The 26,682-nt window shown below is 43.4% G+C and overlaps 1 protein-coding gene across 1 annotated transcript in view; it reads left to right on the top strand.

The window, feature by feature from the left end:
* The window catches only part of TTYH2 (tweety family member 2), an 82,837-nt gene extending 67,108 nt beyond the window's left edge, over window positions 1-15,729 (top strand). The window contains exons 9-14 of the mRNA XM_066614878.1: window positions 131-223; window positions 952-1,044; window positions 1,125-1,267; window positions 2,707-2,892; window positions 6,410-6,488; window positions 13,325-15,729. Coding sequence (XP_066470975.1) covers window positions 131-223; window positions 952-1,044; window positions 1,125-1,267; window positions 2,707-2,892; window positions 6,410-6,488; window positions 13,325-13,405 — 675 coding nt within the window. The 3' untranslated portion in view covers window positions 13,406-15,729. The remainder of the gene's footprint in view (window positions 1-130; window positions 224-951; window positions 1,045-1,124; window positions 1,268-2,706; window positions 2,893-6,409; window positions 6,489-13,324) is intronic.
* The last annotated feature ends 10,953 nt before the right edge of the window (window positions 15,730-26,682 follow it).

Raw genomic sequence — 26,682 nt, forward strand, 5'->3', positions numbered from 1 at the left:
GTGGCTGGTATTGACCTGTTTGCTTCAAAATAGTGAAGTTATCCCTGCTTGTAATATGGTGGAAACTGCTGAGATTTGTCTTGTGAGTAAAAGCCTAAGTAATGCCTTGTGCCCTGTTCTTTGTTGGCAGGCCCTAACTATCTATCAGCGCTCTCTCACGACTATGCAGATTCAGATTCAGGGCCTCATGCAGTTTGCTGTGCCCCTTTTCCCGACAGCTGCGGTAAGGCACACACAAATATAGTGCCCAGTTCATGACTGTGCAGTCCTTATTGTGGAGGCTGTGAATTATGTACATGTAGAATGAGGTAGTGTTAAAACAAATTTGCACCTTCTGTTTTTGAGAAGAGTGTTTGGCAAGGTGTGAGTTGGAAGTGTGAGATGAGGGACACGCAATCTGGAGAATGTCCTGTACTTTGGTGGGAAGGAGTTCTGCATAGCAAGCAGCAGAAAGGAAGCAAGTAAGGAAGTAAGCAGGTAATAAAGATACAATGAGTAGGAGAGGCGGGACAGGAGACTATATGTTTGGACAGCAATTCTTCTGGAAGTATTTTTTCAGACCACAGAAGAATTTTGGTTTTATAGTGAGAGGAAGCCTGAGAGCAGTGAGCTGGGAGTAACCTAATTGTGGCCCAGTGTGTTTTTGAACAGTTCGATACCAGAGACCCTATTTGTCCATTCACGGTCACAGTTTTGGCCCTTAACTTAAACTACCTGATGCTGTTCCAGGCCAGAATAGTTTTACCCCACAGAAGGTGGGGTAAAAGCAGCAAGGGGCAAGAGCTCCTTTATAGGATTGTGGGAAACTATATGGGACTATGAATTTCTTGTTAGTCTTGATTGGAGTGGGGCTATATCCATTTTGGTATTATTAGGGCATCCTACTGACTAATGTTTCTTTCCCTATTGTGAATACATAATTTCCTTCCCTGCTTTTTCTCTTGGTTTCAGAAAGACCTGGTTGGCATACAACAGTTGCTGAACTACTCAGAGACTAGCCTACACCAACTAACTGCCATGTTAGATTGCAGGGGTTTGCATAAGGTGAGCAGCGTAAAAGTTGCAACTTGCTTTTGGAGCATGGGCACAGCACTGATGGTCTCTTATTTCCCCCTGGATTACAGGATTATCTGGATGCCTTGATTGGAATCTGCTATGATGGGGTGGAAGGCTTGCTCTACCTCATCCTCTTCTCTCTGTTGGCTGCCACGTCCTTCTCCACCATCATTTGTGCCATGCCACGTGCCTGGAAGCACTTAGCAAGCAGGTAAGGTGGAAGTGTCTCCCAGGAAGACACACTTGGGGTTGGGGAGGAGGCACCTTACTATAAGTATGGAGGGTTTTTTAAAGGAGTTTTAAAAACTAGCTTTTTAAACCATCTGGTTTTATCCAGCTTTATGGTTTGTATGTGTACTAGATTTGGCTATTTTAATCTAGTGTCTTGGTGTGTTTGCTTGCTCTTGCGGCTTCTTTTTCAGAAACAAGGCTAGTGAGAATCATGGACAAATTCCTTCTTCTTCCCCCCCACCCCTCCGCACATACTAGGGCTGTGCAAACTGAGGGTTCCTTTCAAAGAACCTGCCAAAGGGTATCTCATGTACCACCTAACAGAAGGTACTGCAAGAATTCTAGTGACAGAGAAACTACCCAGTATAACATGAGGTTTCTTTATTATTTCCGTCTTCATATGTGGCGCTTTTCGTAGAGTGGAAAGACAGGTCCCCATTACTCAGTCTCGCAGCCTAAAAGAGAGAGAACAGAGAAAAGGAAGGAAAATGGGTACAGGGGAAGAAGAGAGGTGGCATCACAAAGGCATTATGAGAGATGATTCTGGGCATTAGGAGGAGCAGGAGACCTTTAGATGGCTGAGTGTGGTGGAGCTGAAGGAGTAAACATCACAGGCAGGAATGTATCGGGGCTAGCAGGAACCTGGCAATGTTCTACCTGGTCTCCTGAGACCACTTAAGAGCGTATGAATCTATGGTCAACAACCCCACATGTTTGTAGGTCCTCTGCACTCAATCTTAATTTGCCAGAAACCCAAAACAGAGAGAGTGAGTGTGCTCGCATTCACATCCCTTGCATCCATTTGGAACAACCATTTCTGAAAACCTCTGGCACTCACGAAATTTACACGTTCCACTTCCATTAAGACATATGCAAAGGAAGGACAATAAATATCTTATGCTTCTGTAATACAGCAACTACCTCTTGTGACCAGATTTCTTTGTAGACATTTGAGCCTTGTCACAGAATAGGATGGAATAAGTGTTTGTCTTTTTCCATGTGTAGCTTTTCTTGCCAATGCTGATGTTGGCATGAGATACATTTCAAGAAAGGGATCTCTAAAAACATCTGAAATGCCCTATTCACCAGTAGTGGGGATTGTTGACTTGTTTTTGCTAGCCGGTGTCTCCTTGCAGCCTGGAAAACCTCTTTTTTTCCCTGGCTGCTAAATGTAACCTTTCTCTTGGCAGGACAAAACCTTCTGTTGGACATGGTGGGTTGAGTTTGCAAGTCAGTTCAGTGTTACTGCATTGCTTGCTGTTTTGGTATCTTGTTGCTGTGGTTGGTGCTTCTCTGATTTTTGAGTGTTTAAATATGTATCTTGATTTATTTCTTCTTTTTTTATTTTGTGCTGCACAATATTTTAAAGTTCTTTTGCAGAAAAGTATTCTACTTAAAAAATAAACGTGCTTTCTCCAGGGATCGGGATTATGATGACATAGATGAAGAAGATCCCTTCAATCCACAGGCCCGACGCATTGCTGCCCACAACCCTACCCGAGGACAGCTTCGTAGTTTCTGCAGCTATAGTAGCAGCCTGGGCAGTCAGACGAGCCTGCAGCCTCCAGCACAAACCATTTCCAACGCCCCAGTGTCTGAGTACATGTGAGTATAAGATGCCAATAAGTCATTCCCTAAATCCATGGGCCTGGGGAGGAGGTCCCAAGAACACTTCAGGCATTACCCAAGCCTCTTGAGTACCCTGGATACATAGAGGAACCTCCCACCCTTTGCTCTCAAAGTCTGAAACCATCTGTCCCCAGTGGGAAACATGCTATCTTTCATATTTGCTTCTTTTTCTTCATCATTCTCTGAGAACCATGATACCTCTCCATTTCACTTGCGCAACAGCTGACAACCAGTACCCCCTGTCACGGGGTTGGGCAAGTACCTTTTCCTTTAAGAGGTTTTAAGCTGGTTGCTAAGTAAAAGAAAATGTGAAGCTATCCAGGTGTAGCTAATTTGTAATTGAGAGTATAAAATCTGGGTGTGGGTTCTCAGAAAAGAACACAGGAACAGCAGGAGAAAGGAAGTTGGAGCATGCTGGAAGGAGTGATGTGGCAGACTTGCCTGTAATGTTGGTAACTGTTGTTAGCTAATCTTTCTTATTTTATCCTGTTGTTGTAAAATGCATGTATTAATGTTTAGGGAGCAACTAGAGCTCCCTTAAAGTTTAACCTGTTTCATAATAAAATCACCCCCTATATACACTTTATATCCTGGATGCTTGTACATCCTCTGCACTCAATGAATGAACCAGGTTTAAAACTTTGGAGACCTCCTCCATGCTAAAAACACTTTTGAATTCCATTACTGCAGTGGTTTTCAAACTCTCCTGGAGAGTTTGAGCCCTTTAAGTGCTTGCGGGGGGGGGGGGGGGGAGAGGCAGCAGGGGCAGGTGGAAGGCAGTGGCGTGATCCCCAGGATCGTGCCGCTCAGGGGGCTGCAGGGGCTCAGGTGCACTTACCCAAGCCTCTTGCAGCCTCCCCAGGATGTGGCAAGCCTGTTGCGAACCTTTGGCAGGGCTCCCCGCAGCAGTGAATGCAAAAACGGAGCAATCGCGCCCCACCTAGAGCGGAAGTGGAACACGATCGCTCCACTATCACTTTCACTGCTGCGGGGAGCCCTGCCAAAGGTTCACACCGGGCTCGCTACACCCTGGGGAGGTTGCAGAAGGCTTGGGTAAGTGCACCCAAGCCCCTGCAGCCCCCTGAGCAGCGCAATCCTGGGGATCGTGCCGCTGCCTCCTCCCTGCCTCCAGGGTGCCCCCGCCCCTTAAGGGGGCAGAGGCCAGGGCCCACAGGCTGGGTCGTCACGATGCCCCAATTTGAAAAGCCCTGCATTACTGGATGGGATAGTCTGTGAATGCAAACCTTTAAAATGCTAATACTTGGGGAATGAGGTGTGTGTGTGGGTGTTTGTGTAAGAGAGAGTTTGTTGCTGTAAAACACGTAAATTGGTACTACTTTCTGGACTAAATATGGACTAATAAATTGCAAGCCACTGATTTAATGTAGAGCTCTCTGTTTTCCATTCTGTGTGAATGCCTATGTTTTCATTCATTCTCTTTTACGAAAATATCTATGACCCTTAGAAAGTATCACCTTGATTTATTTTTAGTAGCTCATTATCAAATAAAGGAGGAGCACATGGCTCAATCAGACTGCCATTTTGAGGAGGTATACTTGCCCATTTTATCCTTGTTCTTTCCTGTATATTTCATATGATTGCCTTGATTCCTAGTGGATTACAAGGAAGTTAAAAGAATATGAGCTAGTCAAGCAACAGCAATAAAGGAGAGTGCTTGCTCCTTTTCAGTCCCTCTGTTACAAGGAATGTGTGGCTACGAAATGATCTATCTGTGTTGCTGGATCACCTTTAGTTGAAACACAGCTTCATGGTGTTTAGTTTATTTGCCGCAGAAAGCCATATCCAGGAAAGTGAGTAAGGAAACTGATTATGAGATATATCTGCTTTAGTTAAACAGTGCCAGGGAGATGTAAGAGTTATAGGTAGTGCCAGCTACACTGACAGGTAATTTGAATCTCAGCCTGCTCTTGTGTGCTGGTGCTATTTTTACTTTAGTTTGGTGGATCCAAAACGTGACTGCTTCCCTGAATGGGGGAGAGGGCTCCTAGTGGAATAGGCATATGGGAAGTCGTAGTATAGAGTCAATTTCCCCAATACCCATTTCTGCTCTTGCCAAGGTGCCTCATATTATGCCCAGTATTTTTCCCTGCTACTTGGGCAAAGAGGCACTTTTTCAAGTGGTACTTCTTTTATATTTAGCAGGAAGAGAGTAACTGTCCCTCTTCGGCCCAGCCCAGTGCCTTTTTTTATTGGCAGTTGCAAGTGTTCTTTTTCGCCTTTCTAGATTGTGAGCCCTTCTGGGTCAGGGAGCCATTTAGCTACTTGATTTTCTTTTTAAATCACTTTGTGAATATTTTTGTTGAAAACGAGAATATAAATCTTAATAATAATACTCAAACTCATCTTTGGTCTAGTATCATTTTACAAATAATGAATGAAGGCTCTTATGTAGATCTTCATGTTCTCTTTGCTCACGGATGCTAGGTCTCTTAAGAATTACAAGATTTCTTTTGTGTATGTATATGAATTTTACCATTTTAGTTGTGGAGTAATTTTTTTAATTAAGATTGGGAGTACTTTCCAGTTTTGAAACTTATGGCTTCTTGTTGCATACTTTAGAAGAGAGAATTGAATTTTGCTTCCCTGCATGTACTTTCCAAATGTAATCTCAGAAGCAGTCCTTAAAATGCCTGTTCCAGACCTGGGCAAGTGGGAGCTGATTCAAATGTGCTGCTTCTGACGTGCTACACAGTAAGTCCTCAACTAGAACAGGGCCTCCTAGGTTTCCATAGACACAGAGATTTGACATGGGGGGGCTGTTTTTCAGATCACAGCTTCTCTTATGGGCATTCAGAGGTTGTACAGTTCCAAGAAAAGAGTTTACGGTGTAGCTGCAACTACTAGCCGAGTACTGTCTGCTATGCAACCAGACTAACTACTTTGTTTGAACTTGGTTAACCTTCAGAAGGGTTCGCACAGGGTCATCTTCCTCCCTTCTCTCCCTCACTTCTTTGGGAGGATAATGTTTGAAAACCTCTGGGCCAATGGGGTGGATGAGAAGTGGACTGCAATCCATTTTTCTATCACAGATTGATTTTTTTTTCTGATAGACTTTCAGATTTCCCCCTCCTCACAGGTTAGGGGAGGGGAGATTAATCCCTTCCCCTCAGTAGGTGCTGTGGGCAAAATGCAGAGCAACTAGAGAACTGAAGCAGTGTGCACCTGCTTTCTCTCTCTCTTTCCTTCTCATAGTGGTATAGGAGTGGTGATGGGGGAACACTTCCACTGGTCTGCTAGAAATCAGCTAGCAAAGGGTAGTGGCTGACATTCTGCCACTTCTGCCATAGACTTTTTCTATTAAATAGAAACAACCATGCACAATGTTAGCCTTTCACTTCTTCCTTCTTCAACCCTTGTTCCCCTCCTAGAATGGCTACTTGTGTAGGAACACAGGAACTAGTTCCTAGCCAGGGACTCACATGGAGTTCATATTACAGACTATCCTCCTGACCTTACTCCTCTCTACCTGCAGGAACCAAGCTGTGCTCTTTGGTGGGAACCCACGCTATGAGAACGTCCCACTGATTGGAAGAGGATCGCCTCCCCCCACGGTACGGTGGGCGTCCGAGGCCAAATCATTTTTGTAACAGACCCTTTATTTCCTCTGCTTTTACTAACACTCTCTTTTTATATTTAAAAGACATCTTTTAAATTGGGACAAGGAAGCCTCCTGCTTGTGTCAGAAGCCAAAGTAGTTTTGTTTCTGATGTTAGAGATGAGGAAAAGTATTCTTTTTTTTATCCCTCTCCCTGCCCTGCAGACCAGACCTTTCAGAAAGTGACAGTTCTGAAAGAGTTTTTTCTCTGTTGGGAGACCAAAAGTGGTGCAGGAGGTCCTGCTTTTATGGAGGTTGGCGTTTCTTATTGCCTCAGTTGTGTTATGGCATCACCTATAGGCAGCCGGTGGTCCATTGAGGCTGCATCCTTGCAAACTAGTTGCATTGCAATAGGCTGGAGGGCTCCTCCATTTTATGGCATGGGAACTCAGCCCACTGTCATACCTGCAGGCTTGTGAGAGGCTGCTGTGCAAACCTATCTGATTGGTAGATTTGTGCCCATTGATATGTGCAGCTTTGCAGATGTATTACCTCGGTGCCATATATTTTTTTTATTTCTTCTGTGTGCATTAACATTTGTTTAATTGTCTTGCTTCTGGAGAAAAGAGTTGCACGTTCTAACCATCTAGAAGAAGATGAGTACATGCTCTGTTTGCTTTTTCATCGTTCAAAAATTATTATGTGTTTCAATATTTCCTTCAAACTTATTTCACTGTAAGCAAAAACAGTCCTAAGTTTGATGTATGTTCCTTTAAAACCCATCTTGCCTGCTAACGTTTGCTTTGTTTTTGCATCAACTGTTTTGGAGCTTATGTCACCTTTCAAGAGTAAGTTGTTTATATTGTTGTTGGTTTTTTTCTTGGTTTGGGGCTATTTTTGTTTTCTGTTTTTACTCTCCTTATGACTTCCCACAGTTTTCCTTGTGCTGTGAATTTTCCCTCCCCTCATAAGCAATGCAACCTCTGGAATCTAGGCTGTCAGACCTTCTGCTGTATCTGCTGGACTTCTACTGTCTGTGTCTTATAGCTCAGTCCTATTGCGGATTGGGCTGTTACACTGAGGCATTTACAACAGCAGAACAGAGTTACTCTGTCATAAAATGGCTGTTGATGGAGTGCATTTCAACAACAATAAAAGTCTCGGAGGGGCACTTCACAGTGTGAAGTTGCTGAGTTGTAATGTATTCACAGATGTGAAGCTGTGGTTTAGTGACATGGGCTTAATAGGGACTGGAAGTAGCTAACTTGACTACAGAAATAAAATGTCCCTTTTTGGTGCTTATGTGCATTAGTTATCATCAGTTGGGAGTAGATCACATGCACCTTGGCTGAATGTTACTCTTCATCACTGAATCTCATTTATGCTTCTGCTTTGCATGATAATGTGGATCTCATGCACTGATGGGCCCTCTGATCTCACTCCGTAACATATCTCACACTCACCTCACCTCCACTTCTGTCTCTGTGTAGCTTCCAAATGATGCTGACACTTGTGCTTCAGATGAAATTGACTTTGTCCCAGGAAAATTTACACCATTGTAGATGAGTCTTTAATGTACCATTGGAGTATTCTTTCTATGTTATGTGTAGACGAATAGTGATTGGTGTGCAGGCATGGCCCAGAGGGAGTGGGGCTTGCCCATGTGGTGACGGCCACACCAGAATGTCTCTGATCAAAAGTGGTTATTAAAATTATGTGCCAAAAGGCCATTTGGGGAGTGAGACTTTCCAGACCACTCTTAAGGTTCTCACAGACCACCTGTGGTCCACGGACCATTGGTTGGGAATCACTACTTATAAAAGATTATTTAATTAGAGGTACATATTGAGCAATCGGAGGGAATAACACCATTACTTTAAAATCCCCATTTAGTGTCCAAATTAACATTTGTTAATTTTAACCTTGTTAATTAACATTGCAAATTGTGAGAGAGAGAGTGAAAAATGTGTGCCACCATTTTACTAAGTATTAATCAAATTGCACTATTCCCTTTTGGGCTTATCTTCCAGGGAGCCAGCAAGCATCTCTTTTATTTATTACAGAAGTATGTCCCACCTTTCCTCTCCATATGGAGAATCCAAGGCAGCTTTCAATCAACAACATCAATAAAGGATAAAAAGATATGAGAAATAATGGCAGCATAACAAAGCCACAGATAAGAGCAATGCAGCTAAAGCCACAATAGCCATATACCAATAGCAGTATCTTTTTTTGAAGCATACACATGCTACATTCTGTATTCAGATCCTGGTTTATGATGGAGGTGCTCTGGTAGCATTTCTGGCACTTCAGTTTTTCATCCGATAAATGTTAGCACAGATGAAAAAGAAGCCACCAAAGTGAGTGTCCATCATCCTGATACTGTGATTGAAAAGAGGAAGGAAGTACTTTGAAACCTTCCTCTTTAGAATATTAACCCAATTCATAGCAAACAAAATACAAAATATGCCTAAGGCTGCCATCCTGTACACATTTTCCTGGGAGTAAGTTCCATTAAACTTAGTAGGACTTACTTCAAAGTAGAGATGCACAGGATAGCACTAAAGCTGTAATCCTATGTGCATTTACCTGGAAGTCAGCCCTGCTGAATAAGATGGAGACAGACTTCTGAGTGCACATGTATGGGATTGTGCTATAAGAACAGCTACAGAGATGGTATTAATGCAAATAGAAAGCTCAGATGTCTCCACACATCCTGTTTTTTTCTGTACCTGCACCACATCAGAAATTCAGTGGTATGAGATATTTGGAAAAAGAACGGATTACCAAGGGAAGTAGTATGTTGTATGATTTAAATTGTTTTTGTGCGTATCTAATTTTAACTGCCTTGAGCACCCATGGTAGTGAGGAAAAGGTGAGATAAAAACACATTAAATTAATGGTAGGCTCTTCCTTGCTGGAGGTCTTCAAGCAAAGGCTTGATGGTTTGACACTTTGGAGGTATGCCAAGATCTGTTTTCTTGCTTCAAGCAAGGGGTTGGACTAAATAGCCTTGAAGGTCCCCTTGAACTCAGAATCTGTGACAGCTTTTGCTGTTTCACCTGCCTCAGAGATGAGCAGAAGCTTTTCAACATGAAGATTCTTGCTGCTCTCCCAGTTTGGAAAGTTATGTAAGATATATCACTGCTCAGTGCTTTGGAGAAGCAGTCTATAAATATAAAAATATACACATTGAGGATGCAGAAAGAACAGGAACTACAAGTTGCTTTATATCAATCTGGATGGACCTGGCCTCAGTTTGTGAATATTACACCTGATCTCCGCTACAGTAGTGACAGATCCCATTTGGTGTGTGCTGCACTGCAACAGTGCAAATTTAGATAGACGTTGTATGCATTGAACTCTCAAGAGCAAATGTGGCCTCATTGCCAGCATAATTTTAATCTTGTGGCTTTACAGGGACGGAAGTTCCAAAGAAAACATAATGATGACTATCCAGTAGATTTGAACCAAAAGCTTACGCTCTCCATGGTACTTCCTGTGAGACAATGAATTGGAAAGAAAAGAGCAGCTGAAATTTGAATACAACTGCTGCAATCTAATTGTTTGAATTGTTAAGCCCAACTGACAATTGTTCTGCCTCTCCTGCAGGAGCTATTTTTAAATCAAGCGTTTAAAATGTTGGGGCTCAACCAGCTTGGGAAGTTTTAATCTTGCTGTTGCAGAACTTGCTGTTTGAAAGCTCAAAGATGAGACTAAAACTAAATGCAACCAGATTAATTCAGACTCCTCCTTCCACACACACTGAACAGTCCAATTTAAATAGGATTTAAATCCCCTAAGGAAAGGCTTTCAAGCTTCTTTGATTTCCAGAAAAATAGACTGTGAATAATTTTCGTTAATGCTAAGACTTGGAAAAGACTTTCTCCTCCATCCCATCAAAGTGCTGCATTTCCAATTGTACCGATAGAACCAACAGAGTGAGATTCCGTCCCCACATTCTGGGTGGGATAAGGTAGCCACACTGCTTTTTCAACTTCATTTTCATTTTTAAAAAACAGTGCCGGATGGATGCTCTGTAGGTAGCTTTACACAGTGGAGAAGCACAGGAAATAATAAAATGCCATTTCAAGAGAAAGTTAATGAAATGTGAGGCAGTTCAGAATGAATGGGATTTGTCTAGAAAGAATTCTACTTTTGAGCTTATCAGTTGGGAGGGAGAGGCATTTCTGTTTTTAAAAACTAGTGCTGGATGATGTAATCTTGCCCACCTGAAGATGTCAGTTCTGAAAAGAATATTTAAAAACACAAGTTTGCAAAATGGAAGGAGTTTGAGAAGGGAGAGGTTACAAAAGATAACAGTCCATAGCTGTTTGATGCCTCTGCTGACCAACATGAGGGGAAAATCTCATTTTTCCAGCAACAAGATACCCACTGGTGATGTTGAATCTATTACATTTGTATGCTGTCCCTTCCGGGAGCTTCATGGTTCTCCCACCCTGCCATGTTAACTTCACAGTAACCCTGTAAGGTAGGTTAGACTTCAAAGATAATGACTTGCTCATAGCTTTCTAGAAGCCTTTATCATAGCTGAGTAAGTATTTGAACCTATGTCTCTCTCATCCAAATCATTGTTCAGTCCACTTCACCTTACTGAAAATGTGCAGCATCCCTGCAACTGAGGCAACACTTGAGGGAATATATGTAGATTCCACCATCATTGTGGAACAATTGCATATTATGTTTGTACACCCCCCCCCCACACACACACACACAAGAGAGAGAGAGCACGCCCATGATAGGCCCTGATCTGGTCTAGAATGGCATTTGTGTTCTGAGCATGAGTACGTGCCCAGAATTAGTCAACAGAGGTCAGTAACCGACCTGCCATTGACTAAATGGGGCAAATGCCCCTGGCGCAGAGTCCCGCACCCCTCTAGGACCACGTGGAAGCCTCTCAGGCTCCTAATGTAAATGGGAAACTGCTTCCGTTTTGTACCGGAAGCACAGTTTTAAGACATCGGGGAGGCTTCTCCGACACGTCCTGGAGTTGATTGAGGCTCTGCAACGTTTTGGTGAGTGGGGGAGGCTGTTTCGTGCATGGGGGGCTGTGGCATTTTGTCAGGGGTGCCATCGCAGATTTTTGTCCCAGGCAACGTGCTGGAGACGTCCGCCACTGGCAGAGGTTACCCATGCCTCATCCTTTAAGAGAGCTCAATTGTTCACTCTAGCATTTAAAAATTTAACACTGATGGATCGCAGGGGCCCTTTTTGACTACAGAAAGAAATGTGTGGTCAGAAAAAGCAGGGAAGCCCATGCAAATCTCACCACTGCACTGGCATGCTCACAAACACCTGCCTTTGAGATAATGGGGAAGAGCTCTTCCCTGGGTGTACGTTTGTCACTCCAGACAAAAGCTTTACTCACAGCGGGCAGGGGAGCAGCATTTACAGATGCATCAGCATGAGACTGGGGCTTTCAGACACACTGCCAGTTTCCCTCTGTGCTTGAAGACAAAAAGGGCAGCAACTCCTTAAAAGACTGAAGTTTACACTTGCTTTATACCACAAGGCGGTAAAGCCTGAGTCTTAGAGCTGCTTCACATGTAGTTTTATGAATTCGCATACAGGTACATGCTACAGGGAGCCACAACCAGTCAAGAGTTTCCTGCAGAATATACCCCTAATACATGTGTGTTCAAATGCAAAACAATTTAGCACGTATAAGAGGTTAGATGTTAAAAACCACTTGAAATTACTTAAATTTGATATTGATGTATTTTGTGAACTTCTGGTGCACAAATAAGTAGGAACTGCACCTTCTTCATTTAAACATGGTGAAGAACCCTTGTTCTGTAAACAAAGATTTGTTAGAGATTGTCTCCAGAAGAAGAAATTTGTTATAAATAAAAGAAAATGGTTGTACCTCATTACAATTTGGGACGGGGGGGGGGGTTAGTACTGAACCAGTGGAGTCCATGGGTTGGATCAAGGGCAGGGATTGCACAAGCAGAATACCAGTTTCATTTGTGCCAGCAGTGGGGTGCCATTTGTGGGATCTCTCATCTCTATCAGCAACCTTTCCATCATATTACATACTAGTTCTAGTGATTTCCCAATTGGAATCCTACAATTTTTTGTAGGACAACTGGCTGTCCAACATGGAGAAGCCTATCCACAAGGACTGTTCTGCTTCCAGTACTCTGTCTGGATCCAACCCTATGTCCTTATTTTATTTAGTTGTGTCTGAAACACTTGCAGGGCTGAGCAAATGAACTGATGAGGTAGAAAATTGTGAAATTGTTTTTATTTTGGGCATTATGTGGAAGAGGTTTTCCTTTTTTGAAAAGCAGTAGCTAAGTATTTTCAGCAACAGCTGTTTGTGAAATAAGACTGTCAAGAACCTGGTGTGTTAAGCAGTTCAGCTTGATTTTTTGTGTGTGTGTTCATATAGTAAGACTCCTAAAAGATTATTTACCTCTTCCCACCTACCCACTCCCACCCCCTGTTCTTCAGTGGACAGAGTTCAGGTGCTTGCTTCCGTTTTGCCTCCCAACTATCATCAGTGTTGGTCTTTTCAAAATAACCAAAGTGTCATCTTTGGCATTATACTTTTCTTTACTTTGGGTACCTCTCTGCTTTTCCATCACATTTCACTTCACTCACTGCCTACTGTCAGGGTATAGTTTCGTTGTTTCCAGTTATATGGATCAAGCAAATTTCAACAAAATGCACATAAAAATCTAGACCTAATCTGTTGTCATTGCCATTATGTGAGACTGGCACATTAGGGGGAGGGAGCACCCTTCCATGATCTCCATCAGGCAGAACCTGAGCCATAGTTGAAATTGCAAAGTATAACTTCTCTCCCCTTGTCTCTTCTCTCCCTAGTATTCTCCAAGTATGCGAGCCACCTATCTTTCAGTTAATGATGATCACAGGCGACAGTATGGCAACGAATTTCCAGCCTAGCACTCAACCTGTGGAAAAAAACCCACAAACAGTGTTTCTATAGCAGAACCTGGCAACAACGGAAGGTGTGTGGACTGCAGGGAATAGGGTTGCCTCGTGGTGAGATGGCAAAGAAGGACCCTTGGAGAGGGCATCAGTTGAAGACAATACCTACTGGCACTCTGGATAACTTCCAGGGGTTATCCTATGTGCTGAACTGGCAGCTGTTTGCTCACAAAGTTTAGTCTTCCTCTTCTGCACAGACAGGATGGCAGCCAATGCCTCCATCTTCTGAACGTGCTTCTCTGAAGCCTTTTCCTTGCCTTGTCATCTCCTCCTGCTTCCTTCCTGCCACCAGTGCACTGTTATCCCAAACCTATTTTTGGGAGGGCAAATTAGGAGGTAGTAGACTGTTACAAGTTTATGTGCAGGCCAACAATTCCTCTTTTTCCCTCTCTGCACTAACTTTGGGGGAACTTTGCCCATCATTGATGGCGTGGTTTGGTCTTCCTTTATTTTATTAGTGCAAATAACAAGACCAGTACACTGTACACATAACCAGAACACTGACACGTGGTGTACCAATGACCTAAGGGAAAGGGGAGTACTTGTTACAAGAGAAAATGCTCCTCACTTCCGAGTCAATACAATACCAGCCTCTGGAATGAATTTCATGTTTTCTTCTGGAGAGGCATCTGCACAAAGCCTGATGTTGGCTTGGCACTATGCTACTTCATTATCATCCTCATCCCCTTTCATTAGCCCTGGTTTGGTGCATATGGTACAAGATCCACACAGTATTCTCCTTTATCACCAGTTCCTTTGGTCCCAGAGAAAATATGAAACTTGCAAGCCATTGCTGTGGTGGCCTCAGGAATTTAGAACAAGCTGAATTTTTGTTCACGTCTGTATTTTTTGTTTGGTATATTCTTTTTTTCCACTTCCAGTGTTTTATATCAAGTGTCCAAAGAACATAACCTTTTTTTGTCTTTTAAATAATTTTTATTAAAAGATTAAACTTGTTTTTATATATGTATGAGTATTTTGCAAGTTGACTTTTATTTTAGCACTGATTTTTTTTCTAAGTAATGAAAAAAAAAAGCAAAATTTAAATTAGCCTCCCCCAAGCAACATAACACCATTGGTCTCTGTATGGGAAAGTTTCAACTTGTTCAAGCGTTATTTTCTCCCACTGTGTTGAGAGGAAGTCTGGAGTACCTAAGAAAATCAAACTGAATTGGTGTGTAATGGAGTGATGGCTCAAGAGCACTGCAGTGAAGGTGTTATTGACCATGGTTATTAGCCCCATTCCCCTTGAGTAATGTCTGTCTGCTGTGTCCTGCCATAACAGTATTGTCACAGCAGCTAGGCTCTTTGTAGAGGTTCTTGAAAGTAATTCCTGCTATCACTGCTGATCTTGCCAAAGTAGACCTGCTCTTCATTACTGCAGTGGTTGCTAGCACAATTTTTGGCAGTTGATTTATAAACAGAACCAGATTCCCCATGTCAGCATCAAAGAGGAAGACTCTACTATGCCTTTCTTTTCCTATGCATGTCTGCCTCTGGGAAAGGAAAGAGAACCTGGCTGACAGTGGAGAATTGCTAGGGGACATGGAGAGGCATCAGGGGATCAAACTGCATCCAAATAGGTGAGTGGCATGTTATTCATCTGCAGGTTCTCCAGTGCCACCATCTTAGTGATCTAATTTCAGCATATGCCTAAAGCAGGTTCTTTTTTGAAAGTCAGCTAGTTTGCATTTGCTCTGAGTTTTCCCAGTGCATTGTTCAGTACCTTGATGTTGTTAGGAAAAAAAAAACAGTATATAAACACTCTCATGAGAAAACAAAGGGTTGGGTCTACCCACCCAAGCACAAAGAACCCAGGAAAATCTCCCATTTAAAACACTGTAGATGACTTCAGGTGAGGCATCAGCCTGGGTTTATGAAGTTTTTGGGTGGCACATTCTTCAGAACTGCTATTGCCAACCACTGCACATGGGTTAGAGTGCTAAAAACTGCAGGCGTATAAAGTTGTCCTCCTCAGCATATATTGCCACATGGCAGTTTTACTTACTTGACAGCAAGAACTCACTGTGTCTTTTATCAAGAATAACTCTGTACATATCATGTATGGCTACGTCGTTTGTACATCCATCTTTCTGTGACTGATTACAACTTAAGGCATGGGGGATGGGGAACCCTGATTTTATGCTTTTAATCTTGTCATTGTAACAATACAGGTAAAACTGTTTTTAAAACGCATGTGAACTAACCTCATCTTGTGCTCCTTTTGGAGCGATGCCTGATTTGTATGTACTGACTGGGAAGTAAATAAACACTTGTACTAAAAGGAAACCTTCAGTTGTCTGGGTTCTTGAAAAGGTTCACCACCCCAGTACAGAGCCATGGCAATTGTTAGCTACATCTCTGAGGGGCAAGAATTGCGCTGGTGTTTTAAAAAACAAAAACAACAGCTGGCTGGTTTCTTTATGCCATGAAACTGAGTGCCTGCTTCAAGCAGCTGTTTGGAGGAAGTGGCAAATATCAAGGGGGGTGCACCCTGCATCTGCCCATAACCTACCCAGCTGCTTCAATCAACATTCTGATTCTCTTATCACATTGTTCCTCCAACTGTGAGTCGGGACCCACTAGGTGGGTCGCGAGCCAATTTCAGGTGAGTCCCCATTCATTACAATATTTTATTTTTAATATATTAGACTTGATGCTACCCTGGTATGTGACTGCATTTGGGGAAATGTCACACATCTGTACTTTTGACAGGCTACTATGTATATTCTTTTAACAATGATAGTAAATGGGACTTACTCCTGGGTAAGTGTGGGTAGGATTACAGCCTAGGATTGTTAAAAATTTTCCTGCTTGATAATGTCACTTCTGGTCATGACATCACTTCTGGTGGGTCCTGACAGATTCTCATTCTGAAAAGTGGGTCCCGGCGCTAAAAGTTTGAGAGCCACTGTCTTACCACTTTCTGAGCATAAACAAAATGATTGGAGCAGCACCCACTGTCCTGTGAATCCTGGTCCTAACTTTGTATGTGTCCTTTTATCTTAGATGACCCTGAGTTAGTATCTTAGATGATCCTGTGTTGGTAGCTTCAATGCGCTTCAATGTCAGTAAGTGTAAAGTCATGCACATTGGGGCAAAAAATCAAAACTTTAGATATAGGCTGATGGGTTCTGAGCTGTCTGTGACAGATCAGGAGAGAGATCTTGGGGTGGTGGTGGACAGGTCGATGAAAGTGTCGACCCAATGTGCGGTGGCAGTGAAGAAGGCCAATTCTATGCTTGGGATCATTAGGAAGGGTATTGAGAACAAAACGGTTAGTATTATAATGCCGTTGTACAAATCGATGGTAAGGCCACACCTGGAGTATTGTGTCCAGTTCTGGTCGCCGCATCTCAAAAAAGACATAGTGGAAATGGAAAAGGTGCAAAAGAGAGCGACTAAGATGATTACGGGGCTGGGGCACCTTCCTTATGAGGAAAGGCTACGGCGTTTGGGCCTCTTCAGCCTAGAAAAGAGATGCTTGAGGGGGGACATGATTGAGACATACAAAATTATGCAGGGGATGGACAGAGTGGATAGGGAGATGCTCTTTACACTCTCACATAATACCAGAACCAGGGGACATCCACTAAAATTGAGTGTTGGGCGGGTTAGGACAGACAAAAGAAAATATTTCTTTACTCAGCACGTGGTCGGTCTGTGGAACTCCTTGCCACAGGATGTGGTGCTGGCGTCTAGCCTAGACGCCTTTAAAAGGATTGGACGAGTTTCTAGAGGAAAAATCCATTATGGGGTACAAGCCATGATGTGTATGCGCAACCTCCTGATTTTAGGAATGGGTTAAGTCAGAATGCCAGATGTAGGGGAGAGCACCAGGATGAGGTCTCTTGTTATCTGGTGTGCTCCCTGGGGCATTTGGTGGGCCGCTGTGAGATACAGGAAGCTGGACTAGATGGGCCTATGGCCTGATCCAGTGGGGCTGTTCTATGTTCTTATGTAGCAGTTGCCATAAACATCTGTTCAGATGTCAGCTTCACTTTGATTTATTGTATGCTTACCCCAAAATGGAAAGATAGGCTTTATGTTTCTTCTTAACTTCATGGAAGTGGAGAACACTGTATTCCAGAAGATGGGGCTGCAACTCAGTGGAAGAGCATTTGCTTTGTATGCAGTAGTTCTTAGTCTCTGGCATTTCAGGTGGGGCTGGAAAAGATCCCAGCCTGAAACTCTGGAGAGCAGCTGCCAGGCAGCATAAGCAATACAGAGCTACGTGAACCAATGTTCTGACTTCTGTAGAAGGCAGCTTCAGTGTCTGAAATGGGTACAGATGCTGTTCTGATCTTTTGCTCTCATTATCTAATAGCAGCTGGGAGAGGGATTTGTGCAGGGGAGGAAAGGGTTGAACCCCCTGGCCCTGCTCAATGTATCACTGATCTTCAAAGCAGCCCTGCAGCAGGCTGATTTTAGACCTGCAGGAGAATCTAATCTAATCATGGAACCTGTTTTGAAAACAGACAAATGGGGTTCAATGTGTTACTGAAATGGGTTTTCCTCTATGGAATACACTATGGAATTCCTCTATGGTTGTGGTCCTAGAACCATAACAATTCACTGGTGAATTTGGCAAGCCAGAATTAAGGGAATGTAGGAATAGTTCCTCTGAAAACATACACCCAAGGTGACTGAGGGTGCAACCCTAACCCACTTTTCAGCATGGACATAAGGGCAGTGCAGCTCCAAGGTAAGGGAACAAACATTCCCTTACTTAGAGACCTCCATCAGTGCCACCCAACTGCAGGATGTAGCATACGTCTCATTGGCACCACTATGCCAGTGCTGGAAAGTTGGTTAGGATTTGGACCAAAATCTATCTGTCTGTGTCTCTCTGGGCTAAGGACAATTTTACACTATTTACACTATAAGCAGTCAGTTCTCATCTGCTAGGGTTAGGTTCCTGTAAATTCTAGTGGATACCAAATTAGTGGATACTGAATCAGTAAGCCTGTGGGGAAAAGGGGTTAGGTTCCAGGGAATCCTCTTCACCATACACTCCATTAGTTTTATGAACTTGAATCTTGAAGTCTATGGGCCTGAGTGACAGTGAGGGCTCATCATGATCTCCAACATATGCTTCCTTCTCTGTGCGGCTATCCCTCCACTTGTTGAAGGTTGTGGCAACTGTGATGATTTCTCCATGCTGGATATCTCTTGATTCATTGAAAGTTGCTGGCCCAACAATCAGCAGTAGGGAGGGGGTTGCTTCAATTGTCCTCCTCTACCTGTCTCTTGGCTCCTTCCCTGGCTTGCCCCAGTCCCAGAGGTGTCCAAGATGGTGGGGCATGTCTGGAAGTGGGCACAAATGTGTCCAACAATTCTCCACAGGCCAATACCAATACCTGTTTGATGCTACACCTGCACAGTTTTGGCAGATAACAACAGGGTCACAGATAATGAGAGATAGGTGGCAATTCTGCTCTTCACAGATAAGTGATAAGCTATCTGCTTGTCACAGATAGCAAATTTGCATATAAAGAGAACTGACTAACACCATTCCTGGACTAAACCACTGGAGCAGTGGGAGAATTAGTTGAAAACTTGGGGCGAATCATGCAGAAAACCTATATGGGGGAGGAGTCAGCCTGTTTTTCTACCTGACATGTTGATGGATGAGGGAGAGAACCTTATATGCAGGGAACCTTTTTCCTTGTTTGATAGCACAATAGTCAAATTGTTTCAAGAACAGTTTTGGCCGACCTGTCTTCAGAACAACTGGAAAATGTCCTGGTAGGCACTTGAACACCTTCCAAAATGTGGCTCTTAGTTCTGGAGAGGAGTGCCACCTTATGGCAAAACCCATTCTAGCATTCAATGGATAAGAGAACAATGTGTATTCTCCTGTGGAACAGTTTTGGACTATAAGGAATGCAGTTGAAACAACATAAATTAGTGCCAGGCACGTAGCCTAGGGAAAGTTGGTATATAAATCTAATTGATTGATTTAATTAAGTTAAAATTAGATGTAAAATTACATCTACATCCTTAGATGTATTTAGTATAGTAGAAACATGAGTATCTCTCTTGTTTCTACTATACTAAATACATCTAAGGATTATGCTCACTTTGAGCTCTCATGTTGGCTGCCTCATGATTTGTTAGACTAAAAAATCAGGGTTATGCTAGAAACTGCACTATTTTGCCAGTTGACAGCATGCATTCAAGTAAAAGAAGGTACTTGGAATTGGCAGCTCAAAGTGCATTCTTCTGCTGGCATCTCATATTTGATATGTGAGTTATTTTGGTATATTTTGCATATTGGTTCATTTTAACAATATTTAATAGTTTTGAAAAACAAAGGAAAAAACAGATTTTTTAAAAAGGTAACAATGTCATTACTAGCTTTTATAAGAACATTCATGCCACCCAGCTACATGATTCAGCTGCATTTGCATTGGTTCGAGGTCACAACTGGAGCATGTTGAAGCATTATAAACATTAATCACAAGAGATTTAAAGAGCATTAAGCATCAATAAGTCTAAAGCTACTGGCTGGTGTTGCAAAGTTTGAACTATTGAAGCCAAATTATTATATACCAAATGCTAAATAACTGCTGCTTGCTATAGGATGGCAGTGAAACCAGGTCACATGTTACAGCTGAACCCTAAAGAGCAACTCAGTCTTTGTATTTTATGCAAACTATCCACAACCATGCTTGCAGCTGCCCAGGATTGTGTGTATATTTTTTCCAGACCACTATTTCATGGGATCTAGTTATCTTTCAAGCAAATATATGGATATTGCCTTTCCCCAGCAGTCAAATCTCAATTAGAGTTCCTGAAATAATGCAGCTGTGCTCCCTGGCTACAGGGACCATTGTGACTTGAAGTGCTGTCTGGTATGTAAAAGCCACAGGCCCTGAAATAATAGTGCTAGTGATGGTACTGATAACTTCTGCAACTCCATTCTGAGATTTTTACTCCCATGCTCTGACCCTTTCCATTGCTAACTGTCCTGCAAAGAGGGAACTTGAACAGAAGCTTGCAACTGACTAGACCAGTGTTTTCCAAACTGTGGGCCAGGACCCATCAGTTAGCTGCTACCTGATTTTCAGTGAGTCATGAAACTGACAAGCTGATAACTGAGGAAAAAAATTTATTGAGATTTTGGAAACCAAAATGGAGCAGCTCATTAGGCAAATGTGCATTGATTCTTATCAAAGGCCAGGCAAAGGGAATGTAAGGACACCAGAATGATCTGATGATGGAGCTAAACAAATGCTCCAGAAGGTGGTTTCCCCCACCACAGTAAAAAGGATAAAAATGTGGGTGTGAGAGGCTGATATAGTGAAACTTTAGTCTCATAAAACTAAGTGAGTCCTGATAGTGTCATTTTAAAAAGTGGGAACCACTGGACTAGACTCAGAGTAAAGTTTGCAGAAGCCCCTTGTCGGTTTCACCATCCTGAAAGCAGCCTTTAGTTTGGGAACTTGATGGGGGCTGGTTGTAAATCTGGTTTCTGCAGAATCTGCCTCACAAGTAGGCAGACTGCGCATGGATACCTGTGCTCCATAGTATACATGGGATTTTTGAGAAAGAGGGATGCAGCAACAAGGCCGATCTCCCCAACCTCTCAGTATGACAACTGGGTATTTTGCTAGATTTTTAAAATAAAAATGGGGACGTGCTGGTGTATCCGTTAAATGCTAAAATGCAGCAGAGGCACTCTTTGAAGTCATATTTGGGAGAAGCTCCCAGCAATATAAAATGCAGCTCAAGTGCTGCAAAAATGCTCTGAACCTTGAAACTGAAATGTGTTCCTGAGACCTGGAAAATCAAATTCCTATACTAATAAAATCATGTTTTCAAAAATAGCTGCTCAAGAAGTCTTTCGTTTGGGAAAAATGAGTTTCCCTATCTCATCCAATATCTAAGATGAAGTTTCACCTTGGGTTTCTTCCAATGGCTTGCTTTTTTTTTCCTAACAGGTTTCTAGCAATGGCCCAATTTCACATGGATGCCTTTATGATGCATTCTGTTATTCCATGTTGCTTGCAGCAGTATTTGGAAGGAGGCCACTACTAGATGATACCGAAGGCACTGCTTATGACTGTTGGCACTGCAGGGCTGTTAGGTCATTTGGTGCTATAATACATCATTAAAATAATACAAAAAAGAACCATGTTTTTTGTTTGGTTTTCTTTTTTGGAAAGCATGTCATGTGCTTGTGAGAAACAGCTGGGTTAGGATGAAATTTATTCCCTTGTGAGATCAGATCATGAAAGCTGTTCTCTTCAGTCAAAACCTCTCATCTTTTTACAACAGATTGTCTGTGTGATTTTTCTAGCTGATGCAAGGCCCTTGGAAATCAAGTGATAGATATACATAGTTGCCTTCCAGTCAGATGCTCTGAGAAGATAAGAGACTAGCCAGTTAATAGCCATTTCATATAATTTATAGAGGAGTACATCACATGAGAGGTTAGTGCCTAATATTTTACTGTGTGTTGAGAAATGGAATTAATAAGCACTGCCATCTTGCAGCTTGAATATTTTCCACTCAGATGGGGAATTGTTCTGGCAGAGAAGATGCACTCTTAGGGACCAGGCCATCTTTGTGCTTCTACTTTACTCCCCCCCCCCCCAATATCAGAATGACTTTCCTTGCTCCCAGGGCTTGTAGTGATACCAATTAGTTCTGCAGATGTTTTGCCATCCCACAGTCAGTGACTACGCTGCCATTACTGCTCAATACTCCCACTGATAACATTTACATACTCTCTTCTAATTGTTTTGCAATCAAAACCAAGTAGTCAGACAGCCCTGGACTGGTGAAGAGATGCAGCCCCCAAAACTGCAAGATCTTGCAAGACAGCTAATGTTCAGCTTTGCAGCCCTCTAAAGACCCTATGGCTTCCCCTCTCTAACCTCAGTATACAATTGTCAGGTGTCTTTTACAGCTGAGTGTCACAAATGTAAGGGTACTGTGTGAGTCACCATGGTCCCCCTTCTTCCAGGGTCTCATAACTCTGTGACTTCTTGGTCTGTCTCTCAACTACAGCATAATCCTAGCCAGGTCTACTCAGAAGTAAGTTCCATTGTGTTTTAAGTTGGGCTTACTCCCACCTTCCAATAGGTGGACCATGCCAAGGGGTACAGTGGGGGGGGGGAGGGGACAAATGTTGACAAACACCGGTCTGTATTTTCAGCCAGAGGGTTTAATTGCAACAAGCCTGTGTTGTGCTGGGGCTTGACAGTCCAAGCCTATGCATGTTTACTCAGAAGTCAGTCCCATTACGGTCAATGGGGCTTACTCCCAGGTAAGTGTGGACAGGATGGCAGCCTCAGTCTGCCCAGCAGTCTTCCTGCCTGCCTGGGCGATGCCCCCCACCTTCAGCTCAACCACAGCTTCCTGCTAAGAGGAGCTGGAGGCGGTGAGGGTGCCTTGCTCTGCTCTGCTCTGCGCGCCCAGAGGCGGCCCCGCCCGCAGTGAGATGCTTCCCTCCCCGGAGCGTTCCGCCCCCCCTCCCATCCCAGACGAGTCTCCATTCCCCCCTAGGAAGGAACCATACAGAGGACCAAGGGGTGGGGCGGTTCCCCCTCTCATTCTCCGATGGTGCCTCCCCCTTTGCGAAGAAAGGAGGCTTTTTTTCCCCACGTGACGTTCCCCGGCGTTGCTAAGAGACTGGTAAACGCTACTCCAATCGGCGAGACCTGAATGGCAGGGAGAGGAGCAGGGTAAGGAGTCGCGGGGGAGGGGGCGGCATTTGATGTCAGCGTGTAGAACAGCCACGCGCCCCCTTCACCACTGCACCTCCCTTCCTCCCCCTCCGTGGAATGGTTCAGACCCACCCTGAACGCTCCCTCCTCCCTCTGGGCAAGCCCATGAGCACCACCAGCCCTGCAGCGGGGCTCAGCCTGGGCTCCAGCATCTCTGCCTGGCAGCCTTGCCCAGCCCACAGGGGCGCACATTTGGCCCCCCCGTGGCGTATACGCAACGTTGGGCAGAAATGGCTTAGGCTGCCATCCTGTCCACACTTCCCTGGGAGTAAGCCCCGTTGACTCTAATGGAACTTACTTCTGAGTAGACCTGCATAGGCTTGGGCTCTTAATTAGGTTGCAATCCTCGCCTCACTTTCCTGGGAGTAAGTCCCACTGAACACAGTAGGACTGACACTTGAGTAGACCTGCATAGGATTGCAGGTCTACTAATAGATAGATTAGTAATAAATATTACTCATAATAATAATAATTAGTAATAGGATTACTATTACTATTAGTAATACTATTAGTAATTACTATTTACTACTAGATTACTATTAGTAATCGTATTACTATTATGATTACTAATAGGATTGCAGGTCTAATAATCCCGTATGTGTGGGATGCGAATTGGGGCAACTCACTATGATCAAGGAAAGGAAGTTGATTCTGCACATGCTCAGAGGCACTATGTCTTCATATGCTCCAGAGCTAAGCTGTGGCACCCTGACAACAAGAGCAACCAAGGGGAACTTTCTGAAACTTCCCTCACTCCATCAGTCCCTTGCTTCCACTTTCAGTCTTTGTCACTCTTATCCTTTGTTGCCTTCTTTTAGTATTGTTATTGTTACTAATGGTATTTATATACCACTTTTCAACAAAAAGTTCATAAAGTGGTTTACGGTTTAGCTTTTAGCTTCAGCGTCAATATCTCTGCTGCTTCTGGCTGTTTGTTTCCAAATTGACTTGTAATTAAAAAAAAATTATTGCCTATTGATACATGTCGTGTTGGATAGAGCTATCAGTGGATACTAGTAATGATGGCTGAATGGAACTCAGAAGCAGTATACCTCTGTATACCAGGTGGGGGCTGTTGCCCTACTTCAGTGATTTTCAACCTTTTTCATCTCATGGCACACTGACAAGGCAATAAAATGGTCAAGGCACGCCACCAAGTTGTTGACAATTGACAAGGCACACCATGCTGCCAGTGGGGGCTCACATCTCCCATTGGCCCTATTAATAAATGACCTTCCCCCAAATTCCTGTGGCACACCAGTGTACCAGAGCACAGTGGTTGAAAATGGCTGCCCTACTTGTAAGTTTTCCAGAAGCATCTGCCAGGTCATGGAAATAAGAGATCTATGCTAGATGGAACTTTGGCCCAATCAAGCAAGGCTTATACACTGACACAGCACTAAAATTGTCAAGGCACACCATTAGTTTTTTACAATTGACAAGGCACACCATGCTGCTAGTGGGAGGCTCATATTCCCCAATGGCCCTACTAATAAACGACCCCCTCTCAAACTCCAGTGGCACACCTGCAGATCATTGGCAGCACATCTATGTGCCAAGGCACACTGGTTGAAAATCATTGCTGTATATAATCCTGACCTCCTGCCTTCCCACCTTTCTCTTCCTAGTTTAGAGAGAAGGCCAGTTCATTCTTCCTGGACCTCAGTCCCAATATGGGTAACAGGCTGACCCTTTTCCAAAGGGCTATTTTATTCCTGCTTCCTAGGTTTACACTATTTTATTTATTTAAGAACATTTGTATCATGTGTTTCCAACCCTATCTGGAAGCTCAAGGCAGCTCATAGAAGAAATGAAGAAAACTTCAAATAATAATTTAAAAAATAACACAATAACAAATACAAACGTAAACAGCACAAGCAAGTCAAAAACCACTCATAAAACATTCTGGAGCCAGAAACAAAAACAAAGTAATCAAAATCTATTATGATGACTGTTTATATATGACTTTTCAACAAAAAAAAGTTCACAAAGCTATTTACGGGGGGGGGGAACCAAATAGCGAAATGGCTCCCTGTCCCAAAAAGGCTCACAATCTAAAAAGAATGCAGAATACCACCATCAAATAGCCACTAAAGTGCCTCTTTGCCCAGTTAGCAGGGGTAATTACCCAAAAGCTTGGAGGAACAAAACAGTTCTAACTCCTCTACAGAAGAGCTGCAGGTAGGGGGCAGTTCTCATCTCAAAAGAGAGATAATTCAACAGGCTGGGTGTCAAAACAACAACAAAAAAACCCCTGCCATTTATATGTCCAGTGGTAATGGCACCCACAACAGGGCCAAATGTGATGACCTCATAGGTCAGGTAGACTCAAATGGGAGGAGATGGCCCATCAGGCCTCAGGTCCCAAACCATTAGGGGCTAAATGCATAGGCAGCCAGTGGAAATGGTTTAACAGAGGCTTGACATGGTCACAATCTTTCTTTACAGTAAGCAGTTTGGTGACTACATTCTGTACCAGCTGTAGTTTCCAGAAAGCCTTCAAAGGCAGTCCCAAACAGAGTGCATTAAAGCAGTTCAACCTAAATTGTACCAGTGCAGGGCTCACCACAGCCAAGCCTGCCCAAATAGACAAGCGTATTTAGACTAGGAGAAGCACCCCTCAGCTACATGGCAACTTTTACATGAGATGTTTAGGTTTGCAGCATTGAGGGTGTATTGAGCTATGGGCTTTTAGGAGTCATCACTCACCCTGTTAAAAGCAACCCTAGTTCTTAACCAAGCAACCCTAGCCAAGCAAAGGGGGATTCTCTGAGGCAGGCTGGACTTTCTGCTAGCTAAAGTCAAGTCTTTCATCTAGATCAGTCTGTGGGCCACTGTAGAGAACTACACTGATATCACAGACAGGTTCAGGCTCAGCATTTGTTACTCCATACAAGTTTGGAAAAGTAAAATTGGAATTTGCCTTGTGATTCTAGCCAAAAGAGGTATTGCACTATAATTGCTTCCATTCTGGATTCTAGGAAACTAGTGATAGAGATTGGGGTGGTAAGTAACCAACCAAGTCAGTACATTCTCCAGAAACTAATACTGAAAATAAAAATGTTTCTCCTCCCCAATCCATATCCTTTTTCCACTTAGGACTGCTGCATGATTTTTGATTAAGACAAGGAAACTAGGAACCTGCAGCCCAAGAATCAGTTGGTAAATTCAAACCTGTGTCCTCCACTGAATAGCCTAACCCATTCTACTACTTCTTCACTACAGGGCCCTCACTACACACTTAGGATTGCCAGGTCACAGTGCTGCAGGAATGACTGAAGCCATGACTGGCATCATCCACCCTCATATGCTTAGAGCCCTGTCAAGGTGTAGAGCTAGCCACCCAAAGCCCTCTTGACTAAGGGCCCAATCCTACTCAGTGTGTGCCAGCTAGCATGCACTGTCGCAGACGTACCATAAGGCACGTTTGCGGGCCCTAGCACCGGTGCTCTGTTGTTTGGTGGTTGTGCAAACTGCCGAGCAGTGGAGAAGTAG

The sequence above is a fragment of the Tiliqua scincoides genome, chromosome 2 (assembly GCF_035046505.1).
Source record: "Tiliqua scincoides isolate rTilSci1 chromosome 2, rTilSci1.hap2, whole genome shotgun sequence".
Classification (NCBI taxonomy): Eukaryota; Metazoa; Chordata; class Lepidosauria; order Squamata; family Scincidae; genus Tiliqua; species Tiliqua scincoides.